The sequence below is a fragment of the Ceratotherium simum genome, chromosome 5, assembly GCF_057802395.1.
Source record: "Ceratotherium simum simum isolate JZ-2026a chromosome 5, ASM5780239v1, whole genome shotgun sequence".
Taxonomy (NCBI): domain Eukaryota; kingdom Metazoa; phylum Chordata; class Mammalia; order Perissodactyla; family Rhinocerotidae; genus Ceratotherium; species Ceratotherium simum.
This window is the reverse complement of record NC_141904.1, coordinates 93,294,000-93,318,647: the sequence shown is the minus strand read 5'-3', so window position 1 is coordinate 93,318,647 and position 24,648 is coordinate 93,294,000. Positions and strand designations below refer to the sequence as shown.

At 51.4% G+C, this 24,648-nt stretch overlaps 1 protein-coding gene across 4 annotated transcripts in view; it reads right to left on the bottom strand.

The window, feature by feature from the left end:
- EEFSEC (eukaryotic elongation factor, selenocysteine-tRNA specific) overlaps positions 1–24,648 on the bottom strand; it is a 257,194-nt gene that overhangs the window by 50,440 nt on the left and 182,106 nt on the right. For all 4 annotated transcript variants that reach the window (XM_087431641.1, XM_087431643.1, XM_087431642.1 and 1 more), the window contains 2 exons: positions 20,041–20,697; positions 253–409 (listed from right to left, as the gene is read on the bottom strand). In XM_087431641.1, coding sequence (XP_087287767.1) covers positions 253–409; positions 20,041–20,697 — 814 coding nt within the window. The remainder of the gene's footprint in view (positions 1–252; positions 410–20,040; positions 20,698–24,648) is intronic.

Here is a 24,648-nt window from a genome sequence, read left to right as displayed (position 1 = left end):
GTCATCCTCAGATGGAGACGGTGGCATAGGAACTCAGACTCAGACCTTGACCCTGGCTCAGCCCAGACGCTGACTCCAGGCCCCACACTGGCTTTCCAGCCACAAGCCGGTAGGACCAGAAGCCATGACGCCATGTGGGTTGAGCCTTGTGCATCAGCACAGGCAGGCTAGAGAGTGGAGCCAAGTGGTAGCAGCTGGGCACCGTCTCCATCATCTCTCTGTGGCCCGCACAGTGCCCATGACTTCACTCACCAGGGATGTGGATCTTGAACTTGCCACTCTGGCCGAAAGCGCTGTCAATGACCCCTAGCTCCCCAGTAGACAGGTACACCTTGAGCCCCACGAAGAGCTGGATGTTGGTCTCCTTTTTGAACAGGGAGCGGCCGATCACGCTGTGGTCATCCATCACCTGTGCCCACACACCCAGCCCCGAGAGAAAGCATCAGTACGTGCGGGAAAGGCCCTGGCCCACCGCACCCTCCCTGGTGAGCGCCCATCTTACTGATAATGGAACAGACTGGAGCCACCGTGATGACCGGCCCTCATCACCACCACCTCCCCCCACACCGACACTCACTGAGCCTGGGCGGTGTGCCAGGATGGCTGTGAGTGTTTCATGTGCATCAACACACACAGCCCCACGGCAGCAATGTGAGGGAGGCACTTTCTCCACTTCACAGATGCAGAAATGGAGGCACAGCAAAGTCAGGCTGTCTGTCCAAGGTCACAGAGCTCATGGGGCAGATAGCTGAGAATCTGCAGCTGCCCTGCCTGCCCCTGCCACCACACTCTGTCTGTCCCTACACGCTTGTCTAATGACAGCTAGAAGCACTCTCCTCATGAAAGCTTTCGTGGACACGCCAGGCCAAGAGGATGACATCCACTCCTGAGCCTGCATGGAGGCTTTCTAGAACCTGCCTCACTCTCTCTCCAGTTTCCCCTCCCGGTGAGGAGTCTCTGAGGACCTGGCCTCCGCCGCCCCATCCCTCTGCATTCACATGCATTCCTTTTGGCCCAGGGCCTTTCTCACTCTGCCCAGAGCCCCCTTCCCGGCTTGGCCCACAGCCCCACTGCCCCCTCCTCCATGATGTTCTCCTGTCTCTATCCCAGCAGAAATCCCCGTTGTCTCCTGGATCCCTACTGCCTGTGGCCAGGCTCTCTGCTGCAGAGCTCAAGGCCCCTTGCCTCTTTGTGGAGGCCCAGGCTGAGAGGAGGGACATACGTGTGCATGAAAAAGCTGACTTGGTACAGCCTTGACTGCACCATGAGCTGTGTTCATCTTGAACCTTCTCTCCAAGCATGGGAAAGACTGAAGTGTTACTCTCCCACTCCTGAGGCCTCTTGCAGCTCAGGTACTCCCTTCAGGGAAGGTGGCATGGCCAGGAGCCCCTTGCCAGGTGGCCTCCCCTCCCCTGCTCAGCTTCTCTCCAGGGCCTGTGCCAGGAAGGTGCTGGGTCTCAGGGTAAAAGAGAAAGAGGGGTGTGTGTGCATGCATGTTAAAGACCAGACCCTTTCCCAGATGACCTCAGAGGGGTGACAGTTTCTTCCTGAGATTTGCTGCTATTTCGGAGCAGGACCCATGCTTCATCTGGCCTCTGGCATGCTGGGTCCCCACAGGAGAGACTGCAGAGGCTTCCTGTTGCTCCCCAGGCCCCGTGCACTGGCCTGGCTGCTTTCTGAGGCTGAGGTCAAGTCCAAGTAGCTGCCGGCATGGGCAGCAGTGCAGGGGCTGGAAGTGTTATAGCGGTGGAACCTTCCTGAGGCTGACACTCCGGGGGGACCCCTGTGGTCTGGGCTGTCCTCAGCCTCAGAAACATTTCACTTATGCCCACTACGCCAAGATTGGGCCAAGGGCCCCAGATGGATTGTTTTGAAAAGCAGAAACTGTCTCATTTACCCTAAAAACCTTTTGGAAAAACATATCCTATTCTACTTGATTCATAGTGCCAGATAAAAGGTACTCGCATTCCCTCTCTCCTGGGTGATGGATGAATCGGATACAAATGATGATAAGAATAATCATTTCCACTTGCACAGCCCTTTATAATTCACAAATCTTGTTCCCACACATGAACTCATTCTTGTCCTTCAAGACTCAGCTCCAGAGCTCCCCTTGCGGGCTGTGCCTGCTGTGGGCTCTGCCCTCCCTCCCTGGCTCTGCCCTGTCTGTGGGTGCCACTGCTCGCACTGCAGTGGGTGTCCAGCAAGGCTGCTGGGTGAAGTGAATGGAGATGGCTCCTCTGACCTGCAAGACATGGACAGTCAGGGCAAGCAGATGTCACCAGCTCCAAGTGCTTTCCCAGGCTTCATGGCTCCCAGGAGCCCCGTTCCTACACCCACCAGAAGGGCCTTTGTGCAGAGCTCCATTTCCATCCTGGCCAGGAGCCTGGGAGGGAAGAGCCCACCTATTCATATTTGGCAGCAGAGCCTGGTACAGTAGGTGATGAGGACATTTAGCTGAACTGACCCAATGGCTCTGGACTAGACAATCCCTGTTCACCATGACTAAAGATGCTGAGTGCCCCCTCCTATTCCAAACTCAGCCTCAACTGCTGGGAGGCCACCTGCGGTTGGGAGAAAGAGAGCACCTCAGCCCCTCAGAGCAGCTCAGCCTACGCTGATCCAGGCATTAGCGGGGTCCCACTGAGCCCTCGAGTGCCCTTGTCTGCATTCGACAGCCTTGTTTTCATTCCTACTTCAGAGAGATCAGAGCCGAGCTCAGAGATGAGATCGGAGTGGGCTGCAGTCACCCGAATCAGTGGCAGAGGAAATTCAAACCCAAGTCGGCTAGGCCTTTGCAAAGCCCATGCTGAACCGTTAAAGATGAAAGACTGGGGCTGACTCGCTCCAGGCTGGAGAAGCAGGCAGGCCCGGGGCTGCCAAGATGCCCCGGGACCCTTTTGGGCAGGACGGATGGGTCCCAGGTCTTTGCCAGCTTGAGAGAGAGCCAGCTGAGACACAAGATCTGCCCCCAGCATCGCAGCTGGCCGAGGAATGAAAAAGGCCCAGTCCTTGCACCAGGAGCTTACAATGTACTTAGAGAACCACCTTATAAAAGGCCGCACTGGACCAAACTGCCTCATATAGGCAGGTGTTCTCTTGGACAGAAAGTTCTCAGCAAATGCACAATAATGTTCTTCTTTTCTTTCTACAAATGCTTACTGAGAGCCTACCGTGTGCCAGCGTGTAGTCGTGAACAGATCCAAGCTCCTGCCTCAGGGGGCTCACACGTATCCCAGGGGAAGGTAATGTTTACATTCTCCCTCCAGCCCCCCTGTCTGTGGACTGTATGCTGGCAGAGACAGGGCGCCCCCATCTCTGTGTGGGCCCCAGTCCAGGCCTGCGGGCTGCAGAGCCCCTCCAGCCGCCACGGCTCACTTCAGCCTGCACCCGGCCCTGCTCCTCGTCCTGTCTCTGTCTGCACAGCACAGTGGGCTCCCTGACAGTAGGTCACAGCTTTATCTAGCACTCGTTTATTGCTCCCACCAGGACTCAAGGTCCACCAAGGCAGAAGTGTGTGCCTCTCCTCCACGCTGTGCTCCCTGCGCTGCCTCTGTGCTCCTCGGGTCCTGAATAAACGCTGAAGGCTGCCTAACTGGGGTGGCTGGCACGTCTGCCACACCTGCACGTGCCTGTGGACTGCTGTTTTTAACAGCTTCACTGAGGCATACCTGATATACAACAGCAGGCACATGTTTAAGGTACATCATTTGGTAAGTTTAGATATCTGTATACCCATGAAACCATCACCACAATCAAGCTGATGAACATATCCATCACCCCCAACTTTCCTCATGCCCCTTTGCCATGCCTCCCCCTTTCCAACCCTCCCAAGGTCTTCCCAACTCTGCCCCCAGGAACCCACCCAATCCTCCCAGCTCTGCTTGGGCATGCCCTCCTTCAGGCAGCCTCCCCACGTCGCAGACCCCCCCGTCCCCTGAGCTTGGCCGCTCTGTCTCATCGCTGACAGCTGGCCTGTCTGTCCCTCTTACCAGACACACTGGGGGTTCTGTCCAAATGGCCCATGGCAAGTCCCAGTGAAAACACACATTATGTGGAGCAGGAGGGAGAGACAGGTAAGGAACGGTGGCTCTTGGCTCTTTGTGGGTAAAAGTCACTCACTCAAGTGGACATGTGTTTGGGGATACACTCCATCAAAGGGTGAGCCAACAACCCCGCCCCAGGCCTAGTTCTCTCTCATACCCCAATGCTGGTCATTGCCCACACTACAACACAGCTGGCCACCATTGGGCATCCCAATGGGCCTGGTGGCTGGGCTTCACAGTGATCAGAGCCGTGGTGGGGCAGGCGTGCTACCTACTAGCAAAAAGGCCTTCCACAAGACTTTTTACTGCATCTGCTCCCCTGCCCCCTCCTTTCTTTTGGTTATAAAATATTAACTTAAAAAGCTAAATGCCACAGAGACAGGAGAGGATCCATCCTTCCCCAAGCCAGGGTCTTGCAATGAGGGCAGACTAATTTTATTAACTTCAGGGGAACTTCAAAAAGCTTCAGGGCTTTCATGGCAGACAGCTACGACCCCAAAGTTGGTTTAAGTGCTACATAAACAAAAGCCTGGGGCTGAGGAAGCTGAGCGCTCCAGCACTTCTTGTTTATGTTCTCATCTGACTGAGCGGGACAGCGCGCAGGCTGCGGGGCCCCGTAATCCTGCTGGTGTGTGGTGCCCTTCAGTTCACTGACCTACATTACCACAATATTTTTTTAAACATCCGGGATAAGGTGAGGAGCGAATGGGCTCTTTTTGACCCTCTGAGGAGGGGCCCAAGGAGCTACCTCTTGCTTGCTAGTCTTGGGGTCTCATTGGGGCTGGAGTGGCAGTTTAGAAAGGATTTCAAGTTCAAAGGGAGCATCTCTGTCACTCTTGTTCTCCTGTTTTATGGCTTAGCCAGAAGACACAACAGCACTGACTGGGTGCAGTGTCCCCTCCTGCTAACTTTTGTGTCTTCAATTCCATTTGTGGAGTCAGGCAGAGTGAGGGTGGGGAGACGAGCCTTCAGCACACTGCCAGGAACCCAGTGATCTCAAGGACGCTGGCTTCCCTCCTGCCCACTGGTGGTCTGCGCTGTCATTTTACGGCAGCCTGAGTAGATCTAGGAACTGGATGAGGCCTGGTCTGGCACTCTGGAGATGGGCTGCCCAGGCGGCGAGGGCAGCTGGCAGCAAACCCCTCCTTCCTCGGACTCCCTGGCCTCTGCACCTACTCTCCTAACCTGGCCCTGCAGCAGATGAGCTGCAACCCATCCTAGGCGAGGCGCCTCCACATCATTATTAACCTCCAGAAAAGCCCTGCAGTGAATGGCGCCTCGGCACCATCAAATGACTTGCCAAAGTGAAACAGTGGTGAGTGTGGCAACACCCATTCCAGCCTTTCCTCTGCTCAGGGTCCCCATGGCACAGCCTGGCTCTGCCTGCCCTGCACGAGAGCCAAGGGGAGGTAGAGGTGCAACAGAGTGAAGAGGCCCAGCATTCTCCATCCCTTGGGCTCCCCGAGCCAGGCTGTGACTAGATAACTCAAGCTGCCCTGCCAGTCCAGCCCCAGGGCACCAGGGCAGCACCATCCCCACCAGTTCCAGCTCCTGAAAACCCTAAGCCACTGGAGGAGCTGATCCCCAAGTGTAGGGAGGGGTTTGGGCAGAGCCTGGCCACATGATGCAGGAATTGCGATGGGGCCGGAGCACCTCGCTGTCAAAGGAAGGTATGCCAACCCAGCGGACACCGATACACCAGGAAGAAGGGCCGCATCTCTGTGAAGTGCTGCGGGCCTGCTCCAGGGCCAGCCTACAGCGGAGGCTGCCAGACACGGAATACATTAAAGGCAAGTGAAGCAAACCACTTGGTTCCTGGGGCCTCCTCAGTTTCCTCACCCACAAAATGAGGTCGGAGGAAGGGTGAGCTTTTCCCATCCACGGTTATAGGGGCCAAGAGGTAAGTTACTCTTCTGGTGAATTCTGAGTAACCAGCTCCAGTACAGGCCATATTTGGGAAAATGTGGCACACTGCAGACAAGAGAAGACTAAGGAAACAGGCTAAGAGGATGGGAACCAGGAGAGAGGCAAGATGAAAGGAGCTAGGGTGCCCGGCTAGAAGATAGCTAAGAATCGACTAGAACACTGTCGCTTTTAAGGTTTCGCACAGAGGGACAGATTCCAGAGGGAAATGGTGAGCTCCTGTTCGCATGGTGGGTCAGAGCCTGGGCTCTGAAGCCAGACTCCCTGGGCTCAAAGCCCCAATCTGGTGGCCCTGGGGACTCTAGCCTGTGGCTTAACCTTTGTGGGCCTCAGCTCCCTATCTACAATGAGAAGCTGTTGTTGGCCTAGCCTCTACTGCCCTGCGCTCCCTGGGCAGGGTGTCCTTCCTCTTCTGGGGCTCCCCCAGCCGCACCACACACACAACCTCAGGGCGGCAGAATCGGGGCCTGCACCCCCAGCCCCACTGATGTGAATAGACATCGCTGACTGACCACAGTACTCTTCCATGGTGCCCTGCTGGCTGCAGAACCACTCAGCAGCGGGCTGTGTTGGGAGTGGGCCAGGAAGAAGCCTGTATGCGGGTCTCTTGGCACAGCGGCAGCTTGTCTACACTGGCAGATTATCTGCACCGGTGGCCCAAACTGGAAGGGTGGTCCTGGCAGGCAGGAGCTGGCCTAAGCGCATTCTACATCCTCAGAACACACCTCCTCCAGAAATTACCAAGGATGGGGTGGTGAGAGGGGACTCAGCAAACGTCTACTGCATGAAACCCCATTTAATTAAGTCTGGTGAGAGAGGGATGCTGGCCCTTCCCGCAGGAGGCAGTGAGGCCTACATCCTGGAGAGCTTCCAGAAGACAAGAGATCGTCATCTGTCTCGGGTGTCAGAAGGCAGGGGCCTATGGGAAATGGCATTTCCTGGCCCTATCCATCTCTACAATATGTGTGCACATGCATGCACCCAATGGCTGGGCTCTTCTCCGAATTACAGACTCCTCCAGCTAAAGAAGAGAGACCGCAGAGATCAGACACCAGCACATCCAACACGGAAAGACCTTTCAGAGAATAGTTGGAGGGTTTCATTTTGAAATCAGTCATTGTGACGTCAAACCAAAGGCAACGCATGTGGGATCTGCTCGGCAGGCCTTGCTCCTCGGGAACAATGCCGAACTCCGGCCAGCACAGTTACAACAACAGCTGTAAGTGGGGACTTGCACTGTTTGCATGAACAATTTGCTTTGTTTATTAGCCTTCAGTCATTGGAGGGCGAGTTCCCAAAGAGCAGGCACTGGCTGCACATGGAAGTCCAGGCCTCGCTTACATGCCAGGCGGGTCCCACCATCCCCAGCCTTTGAGTGGGGACTTGGCTGCTGGTGCACATAATTATGTCATCACATGTGTGTGTCTCTTTCAAGGCTCGGCTCCCATGATGAGGCTTGGGAATTGCCCAAGTTCTGAAGTGACTATTCTAATTCAAATTGAAGAAGTGGCACCAAGGAAAGAGGGGCAGCTGGCTGTGACATGGAGTCCTGAGCCGGCTCCGTCTACCGTGAGGAAGACTAAGACGAGAGAAAAGGCTAGGAAGGTTTGAGTCCTGACTCTGCCTCTTCCAGATCTATGACCTTGAGCAAGGGACTTCTCTGAACTTCAGTTTCTTCCTCTGAAAAAGGCTGTTGTTAAGATTAAGGGTGTTGGTGTTGGCAAGAACATCTAAGACTTGGTAGCAAGGTGACTGCCTAGAGGAAAGAACCTCAATTAGAATGTCAAACTGTGGGAGGAGCTGAAGTGGAGAATGGAAGCATCATTTGGGGCAGGGGATCTTCCAACACACCGAGAAACCACAAGCTATAGAGAATTAGCTAACCTGCTGAAGAAAACCAAGGACACTAACCCATACTCAGCACAGACTACATGCTGGGGCTGCCCTCAGGTCTCTGGTTCTCTCCCCGCCGCCCCCCCCCCCAATGAAAGATCTCTCTGAGGACAGGAGCCAGGAAGACATCCACAGGGAAGAACTCAGAAGCTTCCTGGACCACATATGAGGCCCTGCTAATGGGGTGTTAACTCTTCCAGGGCATTTGAAAACCACCAGGATTGACAACTTCCCCAAGTCCCTAGGATGATGATGATGTTCTGGTATCATCCATCCTTGTTTGGCATAAGAACCATTTTGCCAAGACGCCTTTTCCTCCTCCCTAGTGCAGGGTCACGCTGGGACCCAGGGCAGGCCAAGTCACTCTCTGAGCCCCAGTGCTCTCTCCTGTGTATCCGTCTCCAAGGCTGTTGTGAGGAAGAGATGAGATTTCTGATGTGAAAGTAAGCTGTGGGCAATGATCAACCTCATCATAATGCCCTGGTGTAAACCCAGGAAAGGAAATTAGCCTTCAACTCATTTTATTTTGTCAAGTGAGTTCCAGAGGCCCAGGGTGAGGAGGCCTAGGGCAGGCCAGGCTCTGGGCATCATAGAGGGCACCCGCCAGGGAGGAATCTGCCCACCTCTGCCCATGATCAGCTCTGAGGCTAGCCAGGGCTGTCTTCCTCAGAACTAGGCCTGCGCAGCACTGAGCAGGTGACTCGTCCATCAGCGACAAGCCCTGCCTCCCATGACCCCCCACCCCACCGACCCTCTCTCTCCACTTCTGTTCTTCATCACCCAGGCACCGACACAGCTAAAGCTCCTGTCAGGGGCTGATAAGGAGGTACCAAGGTACCACTCCTAAAGCAGCTACATTTTCATGGAGAAAAAGGAGACTCATGTTTGAGCACTCACTACACACCAGGCCCTGCACCTGGCCCTTGGCACATGTGGTCTTGTCAACTCCCTACCACAGCTCCTCTGAAGAAGAAACAGGTTCTGGAGTGGGGAGGGGTGGGGGTGGGGGAAACTGACCTGTCCACGGCCAAGCCAAGTCATGTCTGCTCGGTACCTCACTCTCCAGAGCTAGCTCTTTCCACCAAGTCAAGCTGCCTTGACCCTGTGTCTATATATGAACAAAAGAGCAATTTTCAAAGGGAGGCTAACAGGCCCCTCAGCAGGCGAGTGAGACTCGCAGCTATCAGACGCTGACATTTGGAAGGGAGGAGAGAGGCCAAACTTTAGGCTGGGGCCACAGCACTGGGGCAGCCATCTGATCTTCTAAGAGGAGACACCTGCTTGACCTCTGCTTCAGCTGGAACCTCTGTTTTCTCGAGTGGCCTGGAAGCTAAATGGAAGAGTTAGGGGCAGCAGAGCTGGCCAAGTGGCCAGCTGAACCAAGTGCTACTTCCTCCAGGGGCTCAGATGCTGAAGTTAGCCCACCTGGGGCCCGCCAAGCCTGCCGGACAGCTCCTGCTCAGGAAGGAGTGAGGAGCCCGTGCTCACCAGAGGCAGTCACTGGCTGTCCCGCATCCCCAGCCAGCACAATCCCTGGTGCCCTGGGCACGTTTAACAAGCCATCGGCAGTGGAGCGGGGAGAGCCAGGAGCCAGGAAGCAGTACAGCTTCAGACTTCAAAGCTGGCCAGCGTTCCTGGTGGCGTCTGCGTGTTTACACTTGGTTGGGCCGATGCCGCAGGCTCCTCTGGCTCAGCCCTAAGGCCTTCCCCGTCCGGCGCCAGTGGGTGCCAGACCCGGATGGTTGGCGCGCCTGGACTGACCCCACCACAGAAAAGAAAGGGGTGCCAGCTTCTTGCCACCACCCCAGCTGGAAACCCAGGCAGCTGTGCCACGAAGAAAGTCCATGTAAATACCAACGACAGCCACAGTTTAACACGGGACCACTCTGTGCCGGGTATGGCACTCAGCATTTTACATATATTCATCTCTCTCCTTGCGCCACCCCGTGAAGTGGGGGTATGCCCCCATTTTTCCAGCAGGGAAACAGGGGAAGAGACTCACCCAAAGTCCTACACCTGCAGGGGGTCCGTCCAGCAGGCCCTGAGACCCTGGCAGGCTGGTTGGAGCCTGTGCACCCTGAGCTCCCCTAGGCCTCAGCATGCAGATGCTGCCATGCTCAGCCCGCTCCTCCGGGTCAGGTGGGTATGAGGGTGGCACCTGCTCTGCCCTGCCCGCCTGCCTCCTGGCCTGCCACACCCTACGACCCAACTTCACAATCAGTGGTGGGCCAGCCATGGTCTGCTAAGGTGTGAGTATTATCTTTACCCTGGCCTTGAGGTGGGCCTAACGAGATTTTTGAGTGCGAGTTGCCAGGACACCTTTGTTTTCTAGAAAATGATCTGGGTGGAGCTATGCAAGCTGCCAGGGCAAGGAGGGAGGCGGATGAGGGAGAGAGAGGAGGACTCCCTGGGGTGTGGCAAGAGCTGGAGATGTGAAATGGAGCACGGCAGGTGGTGCAGGGCATTTACTGTCCTGGGCACTGAGCCCTCATCTGCCCCACCTCTTTGCATGCGATTGTTACAAATAAGGAAACAGGGCCTCACAGAGTGACTTTAGTGGTGGCCAGACCACTCAACTCACCCCAGGGTGCCCAGGGCTCAGGGTAAGACTGGGAATGCAGAAGGCTATGTGAGAGGGGATGAGGCTGGGGACCTCGGGTAGACATCCTCTCCATAGGCTGCTCTGGCTGACCCTGCTCAGAGGATTTCTCCAGCACAAGTTGAACGGATCCCCAGCCTCCTCCAGCCTCTAACCTGCACCGTTTCCCCCTGCTAGAGGATAAAGGGCCTGGCTTCAGCGGTTGGCCCCTGCCTGCCTCTTGGAGCTCCCTTCCCCTGCCCTCCAGCTCCCGGTTGCCTGAGGCTGAGTGCCTTTTCCCAAATGCCCAGGGCTTGGGCCCTGCCCAGCCTCTGTGCCTCTGCAGAAACAGTGCCTGGACCTGGGACGCCCCTCCCGTTTCCCCTTTTCTGCCCCCACCCCCGATGTCTGACCAGTGACAAGGCACAGCTCAAAGGTCACCAGCTCTTTGTGCTTCTCCCTGCCCAGCCACCTCCGCACAGTTCCTTGCTCCTCTCCTGGTCCCTGTAGCCCTCTGTGCATCCCTCTGACCTAGGCATGAGTTTGTCCTCCACTAGGAAGACCTGTTTTCTATGAGACTCTGCCCTCAGCTCACTAAGAGAGGGGCAACTGGTCCGAATCTGCATGTAGCAAAGACACAAGAACTTCCGGGGAAATGGCCCAGTGGTTTCCAGCCTCAATTCTGACACACTCTTCACCCCTCAGCATTTTTGTACTATTTTTGTATACAATGTTCTATTGTGTCATTTTGTACTAAAGATCTTTGCATACTTATACTATTATTTACCTAACACTTTTCTTTAAGTACATATGCTTAAAAGGAAAACTTCCCATGGTACCCTAAAGAGAAAACAAGAGTCACTTGCCATAAAAAAAGGAAATGGTAAAAGTAAATACAATGAAAAAAATGAATTGAATCCTAGTTATGTACTGTTGCTACTGGATGGATCTGAATCTCGGCCCTGTTTTATAGTTATTCAAAATTCAGATTAGCATATAACAGAGGAGTGTTAAAGTCACCTTCAAAAAAGTACCTCAACATAATAAAGGCCATATACGACAAGACCTCAGCCAACATTATATTCAACGGTGAAAAACTGAAAACTATTCCTCAGAGAACAGGAACAAGACAAAGATGCCCACTCTCGCCACTCTTATTCAACATAGTGTTGGAAGTCCTAGCCAGAGCAAGTAGGTAAGAAAAGGAAATAAAAGGCATCCAAATTGGAAAAGAAGTACAACTGTCACTATTTGTGGATGACATGATTCTATATACAGAAAACCCTAAAGAATCCACCAAAAAACTATTAGAAATAATTAACGAATAAAGTAAAGTTGCAGGGTACAAAATCAACATACAAAAATCAGTTGCATTTCTATACACTAGTAACAAACTAGCAGAAAGAGAAATCAAGAATACAATTCCATTTACAATTGCAACAAAATGAATAAAATACCTAGGAATAAATTTAACCAAGGAGATGAAAGACTTATACACTGAATACTGTAAGACAATATTGAAAGAAACTGAAGGAGACATAAAGAAATGGAAAGGTATTTTGTGCTCATGGATTGGAAGAATAAACATAGTTAAAATGTTCATATTACCTAAAGCAATCTACAGATTTAACGCAATCCCAATGACATTCTTCACAGAAATAGAACAAAGAATCCTAAAATTTATATGGAACAACAGAAGACCCCGAATAGCCAAAGCAATCCTGAGAAAAAAGAACAAAGCTGGAGGTATCACACTTCCTGAACTCAAAATATACCACAAAGCTATAGTAACCAAAACATCACGGTACTGCCAGAAAAACAGACACATAGATCAATGGGACAGAATTGAGAGCCCAGAAATAAACCCACACATCTATGGACAGCTAATCTTTGACAAAGGAGCGGAGAACATACAATGGAGAATGAAAAGTCTCTTCAATAAATAGTTTTGGGAAAACTGGATAGCCATGTGCACAAGAATGAAAGTAGCCCATTATCTTACACCATACACAAAAATTAGCTCAAAATGGATTAAAAACTTGAATTAAGACCTGACACCATAAAAATCCTAGAACAAAACACAGGTGGTAGGCTGTTTGACATCGATATTAGCAGTATCTTTTTGAATGTCATGTCTACCCAGGCAAGCAAAACAAAAGAAAAAATAAACAAATGGAACTACATCAGACTAAAAAGCTTCTGTATGACAAAGGAAACCATCAACAAAACGAGAAGATGACCCACCAACTGGGAGAAAATAATTGTAAATCATATATCTAACAAGGAGTTAATTTCCAAAATACATAAAGAACTCATACAACTCAACAACGAAAAAATGAACAACGTGATCAAAAAATGGGCAGAGGATATGAATTTTTCCAAAGAAGACATACAGATAGTCAACATGAAAAGATGTTCAACATCACTAATTATTAGGAAAATGCAAATCAAAACTGCAATGAGATATCACCTTACAACTGTCAGAACGGCTATAATTAACAAGAAAAGAAATAAGTGTTAGAGAGGCTGTGGAGAAAAGGGAACCCTCATACACTGCTGGTGGGAGTGCAAACTGGTGCAGACACTATGGCAAACAGTACGCAGATTCCTCAAAAAATTAAAAATAGAACTACTATATGATGCAGCTATTCCACTGCTGGGTATTTATCCAAAGAACATGAAATCACTAATTCAAAAACATATATGTACCACTATGTTCATTACACCATTATTCACAACAGCCAAGGCTTGGAAGCAACCCAAGTGCCCTTCAAGAGATGAATGGATAAAGAAGATTTGTGTGTGTGTGTGTGTGTGTGTATACACACACACACAAACATAATGGAATACTACTCAGCCATAAAAAAGACAAAATTGTGTCCTCTGTGACAATACCACAGACCCTGAGGGTATTATGCTAAGCAAAATATGTCAGACAAAGACAAATACCATATGATTTCACTCATATGTGGAAGATAAACAAACACATAGACATAAAGATAAGGAGAACAGATTGTGGTTACCAGAGGGGAAAGTGGTGGGGGAAGAGTGAAAGGCGTAAAAGTGCACATGTGTACAGTGATGGATAAAAACTAGGCTATTGGTGATGAACTCAACGCAGTCTATACAGAAGCTGAAATATAATAATGTACACCTGAAATTTATATAATGTTATAAGCCAATATGACCTCAATAAAATAATTTTTCTAAAAAAGTCACCTTCAAGGGAATCTAAGGGTTTCGCCGTGATATAATCAAAAGACCACAAGAAAACTAAAAAAGAGAAAAAGGTTATTACTAAGGGATTCAACATTATATAACAGTATGAGAAAAAACCTCAACCAAATTAGTAGCAATTTACTGCTTGCTAATTCCCAGCCAGAAAATATATGAAAGAAAGAATGAATGGACATACACACACTACATATATATATCTATATCCATATCTGTATATAAATTATTCATTTCTAATTTCAACAGTTCATGATTTCTACTTTTAAAATCTCGCAGAGTTTTCTCTGCGGCCACAGGTACAACTGGAATCTAAGCTCCACGAGGACAGGGCTCTGTCTTTTTCATTCCCCATTACAACCCCAGCCCTGAAAACAGCACAGAGCAGCTGTTCCACAAACATTTTTCGAATGATTATTGCTGAATGTTCTGCTCTGATATGTTTGGCGCATACAAGTTTGCAACCGGGCCTTTCATCATTACATGATGTCCCTCTTTATCTTGCTTAGTATGTTTAGTCTTAAATTCCACCATGTTTGAAACTAATATTACCACTCATGCTTTCTTTTTGTTCACAGTCACCTGACATCTTTTTGTCCATCCTTTTATTCTTAACCTTTGCTTATTACTTTATATGTTTCCTATAAACAGCATATAACTAGATGCTGTGTTTTAATCCAATCTAGGTCTCTATATTTAAATAGAATTTTGGCCATTCACATTTAGTATAATGACTGATACTTAATTTTGTTCCTTCTGTTTTTCTTATTGTTTATGAACAATGACCTTGTTTTCCTTATTTTTCTTGGTTTAACCAAATTCATTTTGTTTTTTCCTTTGTGAATATGCAAGTTCTACTATACTTTTCCATTCCTTTCATAGTTTCTTTCCCTTTCTGTGTGTTCACAATCTTATACATATTTCTATATTTCTACTTGAAAATGGGATGCCAATGATTTTCCTCACCACCATATGCTCTAAGTGCTTCCCCAAACCCTCTCCCCACGAAGATTAACCCTTTAGAACACCTTCACTTCCCTTCTCCCCTCAGATGAGACCTCTTGAGCATCTATCTATCTGAGCTCCTGATTCCCAAGGAATGCAGAGAGTGGAGTACTTTTAGCTGGAGATGACAGTTAGACTTTTCCTTGCAGGATGCTCATTCTATTTCAAGAGTCCTATTTACCATTTAGATTAGGGGTCGACAAACTACAGCTAGAGGCCCAAATTCTGCCCACTATATGTTTTTGTATGGCCTGTGAGCTAAGAAGGGTTTTTACATTTTCCAATGGGTTGAAAAACATCAAAAGACGACGACTATTTCATGAGGTATGTACACTATAAGAAATTCAAATTTCAGTGCCCATAAATGGAAGTTTTACTGGCACGCAGCCACACCCACTTGTTTCCATCTTGTGTGTCACAGCAGCAGAGCTGAGCGGCTGCAACAAGACCTAGGAGGTGCTGGGCCCAGGACAAATTGTGGTGATACAGGGATAGCTGCACAGTCTCTCACCCAACCACACATTTTACTCCTTTACTTTTATTACCAGTGTATAGCTATCACGTCAGAACAGGACAAGCGGACTTGGAATGCACACTTGTAAGGCTCAGCGGGGTGTGGGTTATTATTTTATTGAATCACACAGCAAAGCGCTGTGTTTGTTACTGGCTGTGCTAATAGAACATACAGACATCACAATATTCCCAGCTAGCAGAAAAACAATGGTCAGAAAAATGAGAAAATTTAAAACAGTATATCTCATCTTAGTAGAATTTCTTCACAAAAATGAAAAAAGAGAATGAGGCTGCAACCAAAGCAAGTTTCCAAGTGGCTCAGTTGTTAGCCAAGCGAGGAAAGCCATTCAGGGCTGGTATGCTAACTAAGTCGTGTTTGACTGCAGCGGCTGAAAAAAAGTATCCAGAGAAAATAAGCTTGTTTAAGATGATTAAATCTGGGGCAAGACCAGTTGCTTGCATGTGGCCCACGGGCCACAGTCACTCTAGGTGACACCAATGAATGAAGCCACATCTGTGAGGGTGCCCGACCTTCCTCTGGTGTAAGTGAGTGAAGCAGAGCACAGGAAGTAAGAGAAAAGCTGAGGAGGGTGAGAGCTGGCCTCTTCTGTGTGCCATACACCGTCCTCAGCATTTTGTATTTACCTCATTCTATTTTCTTTCTAGAACTTACTACCACTGGAAAGTGTCTAATTTACTGTTCCTTGTCAGTCTCCCCTGTGAGGGCAAGAACTTTTGTCCATCTTGTTGCATCCCCAGTGCCTGGCACACACAGGAGCTCAGTAAACATCTGAATACATGAATAACAACACCTTTTAGGCAATGGACTCAGAAGGCCTATACACCTGAAGCCCTCCCAGGTGGAAAGTGTCCATTCAACATATATTTGTAGAGGGCCAGGCCTTCCTTCTCTACAGACTGAGCTCATCTTGGAGGCGCAAGCTGAGCGCCCAGAAAGTTGACTGTGCTTGCAGAGCAGACGCAGTAAGCTTGCCCAGCATCACAGAGCAAGGGCTGGGAGCTGGTTTGCCATGGTGGTGAATTTCCTGCCCAGGAGACTGGATTTTTTAAAGACACTCTGGCCTCCTGGAAACTTCTTTGAATAGAGGCATGCCTAGGAAGCTGGGTGGTAGCTGCAGTGTATCCAGGAATTTCTGGAGGCAGCCAAGCACGGCTGGAGAAAGGTCAGCACAGGGCACTCCTTGCCCTGGAAAACCACACCCATGGGTCAGCCTGACTCTCAGCCACCTCCCCAAACATGCCCCTTCCACCTGCCCCGTATGGCTCCCAACAGGCACTGGGGGACTGGAGTAGGGAGAGGGATGATGAAGTCCTGGGGAGAAGAGTGGAACACCATTCTGGCCCCAAGCTCCAGGACTTATTATTCTGACTCTAATAGCTTGAAAATTAATAATAATATTATTAATAATAAAAACAGCAAGCACAGAAAAGGAGCCAAGCACTGATCTCAAAACCTCACGTGCTCCCCCCATCTCGCCTTCATCCTACCACCCCATGTTGCAGCACTGTGACGTTGCCTAGGAGCAGGGACATCTCACAACCTACCCGCGTTTCCATACCAGGAGGTGGTGAGGCTGGGACTGAGGCCCAGGCCTGCCGGGCCCCAGGTCTGCACGTCCGACCCGTCCGCCGCACGACCTAGCCCGGGGTCAGCTGACGAACTCTGGGCACTCTGGGTCCTGCTCACAGCAAACAGGGCTGCCCCTAGGAGCCAGCCCAGGCTTGTACTCACAAGTGCGCTAGGAAATTCTCCTGCCGCACCTGAGCTGGCGCTGACTCTCACATAGGAAGCCACATGCTATGGCGGCTCTTCCAGAACAACCCTATGAAGTCAACACTGTTTGCCCCTCGAATGAATGAAGATGTTGAGATAAAATGCTGCCCAAGGCACACAGTTGTTACATGGCACAGCCAGGGTCTGAGCCCAGTCCGAGTGGTCCCCAAGTTCAATGCCTTACCAACCAGGAAGGAAAATCTTCCACCAAGGAGCTTCCAGCTTTTCAAGAGCACACACTGTCTCTCAACTCACTGGGCAAGAATCAGCCTCACACAGTGGAAAGATAAGGGCTCAGAGGCCAGTCAGTCCTGGGTTCAAATCCTGACTTTACCAGCCTGTGACCTGGAGTAGGTCACTTCACATCTCTTGAGCTGGGTTCTAGTCTGGCTGCCTTTGGGGAGGGGGCCTGGTGGCCTGGGTTCAGAGTGGGAAGAAAACTGGCTTTCACAGTGTAACTTTTTGTCTTGTTTGAATTATTTTTTACCACGTGCCTATGTTACTTTTCCCAAATATTGACACATAATTTTAGAGGAAGTAAGTGATCTATTTAATTTGGAAAAAAGTACATAGGATAAGTAACAATCTCCTCCTTGCGTTTTTATAAGGACTCAAAATAATGTATGCAGCTAGTAATGGCACACAGTCGGTGCGGAATAAATAGAGTAGGGATGGAGTGGAGGCAGGCAGGAGGCAGGCTGTCCAGAAGGGAGCCTGCGGCACGGGGCCGCCAGCCGACAGCCCGCACCCGGCATTCAGCTAGAGCCTTAGGGGGCTGGTGGGAGGCCCTGGGCACTCATGCCCTTTCCTTCCTTGCAGGAGCCTCGCTCCCAGGATCCCTCCACACACATCCACAGCACCCCCCTCGCCCCTGAAGCTGTCCCTGGTTGGAGGGAGCCGGTATCTGCTCAGGGTGTCTACACGGGATTTGTTGACTGCAAGTCAGGGTTTTTATGCCTCCACTTCCATCCTCTCTGGACTGAGCAGGAAAAGGCTAGTAGCCCTGGGGATGCCCCAGATTGTTGGCAGGGCCTGGGTCAGCATGTCTCCTGGCCCCCTCCCCATTGCCCTTAGGAGACATGAGTCATTTTGGCAGTATGTTTTCTTGCTCCTCACAAACCCAGACTCCCCATTTTCAAAGGAGGCGACTGCTGCCCCATCACTGACAGGCCTGTATGGGGGCAATTAGAGCACGAACACACCAAGTGAGACACTACTCCATGACAGACATGTCACCACAGAATAATTATACTCCATGACACTGCTAATAAATCAAGCTAGACAAACAAGCAACACACACTTGATCACCTTCCTCTTCAATCAGCATCTTGGTGCTGGCCTAAGGCTGATGGAGCCCCTAACAGGACCCCACGGTCTGCCCCTGATGCCTCCCAGCGACCCTGGCAGCTGAGGTCTACACCACTGCTCTGCAGATGAGGAAACCAAGGTTCACAGAGGGACAGTCCCCTCTGTGAACAGCAGAGGTGGGATGCAGACCCAATCCAGGGTCCACACATGGCAGAAGTGCAGGGTGACCCAGCTTGGCACGGCTGAGCTGGCTGTGCCTTTAAGTGGGAGGCCTGAGTTCATGGTGCTGAGGATCCCGTATTCCGGACCTGTGAGCAGGTAAGGAAGTGGCTTCTCCTTTCCCCACAGGAGGGAGGGTCTAGGTATAGGCACAGGAGAGGAAGGGGGCCAGGGCCTTAGCACTCAGGAAGAATCCTGAGACAAGGAGGGGAGAGGTGAGGGGTCTAAAATGACAGAGCATTCCAGAAAAGAAAACCCGGAGATCTGGGAGAAATGAGCAAGACAGGGAGGGGGTGGGCGATGGAAACCTGACACTGGCTAAAGCCCAAGGCCCTGGATACCTGCTCCTGAGCCCCGATCACTCGATCACTCGATCACTCGGTAAGGGTCAGACATCACACCGGAGCCTGTGCTGACTCAAGCAGAGCCGGACCGGGAGGGGTAACCCTCATCCTGCTGTGTGAGGAACAGGAGCGCAGGGCCTGCCAAAAGCCTCAGGGCAGGCCCCGCTAAAAGCCTGAACTCCCCAAAGCTGGGGTCTCAGCACTGCCGTGTTGAGAGTCCTCTGAAGCCCAGTCAAGGTCCAGGACCACCCACAGCCACCCCAGACCCACACAGGCTACACCCAGGGAGCCAGCCACAGGGACAGTGAGGTGAGGATGTTCGTCCACCCATTCATTCGAGGCCTAGTAGGCATGGATTCCCACTCAGGGCTGCAGGGACAAATGATGGGGTGTGGCGGAAGGATGGTGGTGTGGGCTTGCCCAAAGGGAGAAGGTGATTCCAGGACTTCAGGATCCTGGTAGGCTCCCAGGCCACCAGATCTGTCCACCCTACTGACAGGTCTGTCAACCAGACTGGCTCACCCACATTCTTAAGGCCTATGTGCAGTGACAACAAACTCGAGGCACCCCAGAGAGCTGGAGGCTTGGACCCTCCCCAGTGTGTCTTCCTGTATTTTCCCACCTCTTGCTCTCTGGCCTCCCCTCTCTCATTAGCCCCCACTCCCCCTCCCCGCAGGCTGGGGACAGACTTGGCCTGGTCTGGCCTACACTGACCAGCCCTGCTCCCTCCCTCAATATGACCAGCTTGGGGCAGACATGACAGCCACCCTGCCTGATAGAGGCTCAGCCCCCAATGAGGGGATGAGAGCCAGAGCCCTGCCACCTCCCTGCCATCCAAAGCTCAGGGAGGTCCCTCACGCTGCTGGCTTCTGGCCCAGTGAAATGCTGCTGTCTGAAACCCTACATAGGCTGTCTCCACCACCTAAGTACGTGTAGGGCAGGGCCGCTGGGCTGGGTGCAGCGGGGCTCCCCTGCCTGGGCTTAGGCCCTGGCTCTCTGACTGACGGGCCGAGACAACTCAGGCCACACGACCACTCCGGGCCTCAGTTTCCTTGTCTAAAAACTAAGAAGTTGGGACCAGAATGTCTCTGAGGTCTTCCTGGATCTACATCACAGATGCCAAACTGTGTCCGTACCGGCCCCCCGAGCCCGACAAGGAAGGACGATGAGCAGGCGTGCTCTTACCCGCTCCACAAGGCCATGCTTATGCTTGAGCTTGTACACTTTCAGCCGTGGCAGGCAGCTCTCGGCGTAGTTCCTGTCCTCCAGCCCATGGAGCAGGACGCCATGGAAGGCCAGCCGGCACGTGTTTGCGTGAATGTCTGCATCTAGCCTGGAGCCGATCACCAGGCACAGCCGAGGGCAGGTGACAGGCTTCTCAAACTCCACCAGGGCCCACTGCTGGCGGGGGCAGCGGCCTTCTATGGCCTGACCCGCCTTCTTATCAGCCTCGCCACTGTCTGTCACCGCCGGCGCCAGATCCTTGCACAGGTACTGCTCCTGGAAGAGGTATTCCCGAGAGAAGTCAAAGGAGTCCAGCACAGGCTCGTGGTCAAAGCTGTCGGGGGCGGGGCTGAAGAACATCAGCCGGCCCATGACCGTCTCGTGGCCCACCGTGATGTGGAACTTGGCCTTGGTCTGCAGGGGCCCCCGGAAATATGGGATCTTCTCCACGGAGATGAGGGCCGCGTGGACAGTGTGCAGGGACTCAGGGGCACACACCAGGCCACGCTCCAGCAGCTTGGGGTCAAACTGAGTGACACAGATGCCCAGCCGGTCTCCCTGCATGGCTGAGGTGACAGGCATGTGGAACATCTGCATGGACTTGACCTTCTTCACCACCTGGTCAGGAGCAAGAGAGAAAGCTTATGAAACCAATGTGCCTTGAGGTTAGGCGAGAGACGGGTTCCAGCTGGAGAAACCCCTGTCCCAGTGCTGCCAACACTCACCCGGCACCTGGTGTGCCAGCTGAGGGGAGCTCTGGGGCCAGTCAGACTCCCTTTAGACAGAGCAGGCTCCACGAAGCCCAGGTCCACAGGGCACCCTAGTCCAGGATGTGGGCAGTGGTCACAGCAGCCAAATCCTACATTACTTTAGTTTCCTCTATCCTTCTAGTCCCCACTCCACCCCAAGCTCCATTCTGGCACTTTCCTGCTTTGAGCCCTCTGTATAGGCCTGCCACCCATGCAGAATGGCCTCCCAAACTATGCCCACTAGTCCTTGAAAGCCCAAGCCAAACACTGCTGGCTCTGGAAAGTCTGCCCAGACCCCCAGTGGGCAGGCCTTGTCCCTTTCCCATGGGGGCTACCTCAGCCCCTCTGAATCACACACAGCCTGCTGTGCTGCCACTGCCCATCCTGTAGCCACCTGCCTGCGGGCTTCTCCAGGGCAGGGCTGCTCTCCGCCCATTCCGCACATAGTCCCGGGGCCTACCACATACCAGGCACTGGTCTAGGGGTAGGAAGAGAGCGAGCTCTGTCCTCAAAGAGCTTAATATCCAGAAACAACAACAATAAAATTGCAAATACATTAATATTAACTAAATTTATATTAATATAAATAAAATCAATATATAACATTTTATGTGTGTGAATATATACAACTATTATAATTATGCAATATGTCTATTATATAGAACATGCTATACAGAAGGCCTGCAGTGACGAGAGGGTCTGGCTTTTTTGGATCGGTGGTCAGGGAAGACCTCTGCAGACGTGATGTCTGAGCTAAGACCTGATCATAAGAAGTTGTGTGAAGGTCCAGAAAAAGATGATTCTACACGGGGGAACCGAGGAGTACAAAGGACCCGAGACTGGAAGAGGCTCGACGAGTCTGAGAAAGAAATAAAGAGGCAGTAGGGCTGCAGCAGGGAGGGCAGGGGAGGCCAGAAGTCACGGAGGAGTTTAGGCAAAGGAGTAACCTGATCTTATCTCTGTTTCTAAACCACCACACCAACTACTATACCAGGCAGATTTCAGCACCCGACAGTTTGTAAATCAGGAACAGCCACAGAAAATGCTCTAATAAACATTCACGAAATGAACGAACCTTCCTACTAAGATCCACTGTTGCAGAGATGAGATGAAATCACGTTCACGGATTTCTGCTTAGCAAAGCAGAGACACATGTAATATATTTCAGAATACCTGCCCATCACGAATTGTTAAACTAAAGACAATTTCCACCGTTAGGTTGGAAGCACCCCTACCTACAAAGCTGGGTGTTTGGAACACTCATTCTCTCCCTGGATAAAGAGAGAAGGCTGTGCTAATACCAGGCGCAGGAGCCCAGGTCCTTTCCTGGAGAGCCATAATACTCAAGTGTTTGTTTAAAGATCATTAACTACCTAACCAAGAGGTCAGGGGGCAGAGAAAGTGAGAAGCACAGTGTCAAAAGCCACAGCCAAGATCAATCAAAGAGAAACATAAAACATCTCTGAAATGGTCTGTAAGGGCAAGAGGCAACTAAGATTTTCAGGAATGCACCTCCGAGTAACTGGAGAATACTCTCTTACACTGAGCATCTGCCCTGCAAGGCAGGACCCGAATCACAACTCTTCCCCCAAGGCCTGCAGCAGCCCGGTGAGCTGTCCTCTGCACCCTCGCCTGTCTCCCTCCTTCAGCCAGCTTTCTAAAACACGTCTGGGGATGCAATTCTCTGGCACCAACGTCTACATGGGCTCCTATCTCCTACATCATGACTTTCAAATCTTTTGGGCATAGCTGTTGTGAGCAGGAAGATCCTCTGGACAACTGAAATTATATGGGGCATCAGTCCCCCCAATCCCCATGGCTAAAGCTGCTCAGGGCGAGAGGGGGCTGCTGTGCTTCCCGGCACCCCCTCTGCTACCCCACCAGGGACTCCTGATGGCCTGGCTCCTCCACGGCCTTCGCTGGAGCCTGCCCCCATGCGGCCTGCCTCGACAGCTCCTCCTGCCCCACGTTCTCCCAACCCTCTAAGCCACAGCCCGTGGCAGCTTCAACAAGTACCCACAGACACTGTAGTTCTGTAAGTCTCTGAGCTTTGCTCGTGAGGCTCCTTCCCCCTGGGACTTCCTCCTGCCAAATTCCTGTTCATCCCTAAAACCCTGGCTCTCAGGGCACCTGCTGGAGGGGCTTCCCTGCCCACTCCAAACAGCGCTGGTTCGTCTCCCCAGGTTACTCTGACCCCGACTGACTTACTGTCATTGCTGGTTTACTGCTCTGTCAGTCCCTGCCTCCGTGCATTTACTAATTTAAATGACAATATAATAATATCCACGGCCCCATCATCCCCCGAGAACTAAAACACTACCAATAACTTCTATCTCCGGAGGAGCTCCTCCCCGACCCAGCTCTCCCGCCTGCCCCGGCTGGAGGGGAGCACTCCCTTGAACGTGCCGTGTAGCGCTCCCTTCTCCATGTACATGTGTGCATGACTGTGTAGAGCACACCACATGTGTAGCCTGTATGCCTAATCAATGCTGTGCCTTGCTGTGTGAGGTCCAGAGCGCACTGTGTGCCGTGCTGTCTGTACCTGCAGGTCACTTGCCGCTGACACCGCAGGTCACACGCTGCGCACAGACCACCATCCAGTCTCCTTGTCAATGTGCACTTGAGCCATTTCCAGCTTTTTGCTAGAAAACGGTGTGATGCATTTCCCCTCACACAAGAACCCTGCCTGGTGCACAGAGTGAGGAGGGATTCTGGAGGACACAGGCCCTGGACTAGAAGTGCTGGGTCACAGGGCGAGCACTCACTCCGCTAGATAAATAAAGTACCAACACACACTTCCACCAGCAGGGCCAGAGATGCCCAGTGATACAAGTCTTCTCCACATCTGGCATTGTCAGATGTCTTAATTTGTGCCTATCAAATTTGTATGTCTCCCCTTCTAAATCCTGAAGACAGGGACCATGTTCTACCCGCTGCTGCATCCTCAGCGCCTAGGACAGAGGGCTGCTGATAAATCCTGCTGATGGCAGACCCAGTTAAATACCCAGCCTGTCTAAGAGAGACTGTACCTGATTCTGGAAGACAAATGCCCCTCAGCCAAAACACACCTGGCAAAGAACCAAGCTGAGATTGTAGACCTGCCAGGGCCTGAGCGAGATCCCTGTGTTTATGAGCTTTCTCGTGAGGGAGGGCGGCCAGGGCGTTGTACCACCCTGACAGCCCCCACCCCCACCCAGCAAGCCCAGTGCCAGCAGGCTTTATTCAAAGCACGTTCTCTTTTCAACAGGGCTCGTGTGCTTAGGACCGAAATAATAAAGAATGTCTTAAGAGAACATCGTGAAGAGCAGAAAGACAAATAACTGTGCAAATCAGGATTTTAAGGGCCCAGACAGGAAACTGTGAAACAGATACAGAGAGGGACAGGGCAGCAAGGCACTGCTGCGGCTCTCAGGGGCTCACAGAAAGCACCACCACTGCCCCGGCACCCCCACTCCACGAGGATGCACTAAGAATACAAGATCCCATCCAGGACACCAAAAACACACAAAAGTAGATAGTGTTACCAACTTCAGAGTGAGAAAAACAGGATTTCCTTTCATTTTCTAGCCAACTTGGAGAGACTTTATCCACTATTCGACAGCTCACTCACCAAATATTTACTAATATCCATGTTGAGTGGCTGAGATACCATACTTGCCTTTACTCAACACGTATTTATTAAGTTTCTCTCACGTACCAGGCCCAGGCCCCGACCCCAAAATGATACAAGCGCGAGGAAAACAGTTTTGGTCCTATAGAGTTTACTGCTTAGTGGGGGGACAGATATTAATTAAATCATTAACAAATAAATGCAGAATTA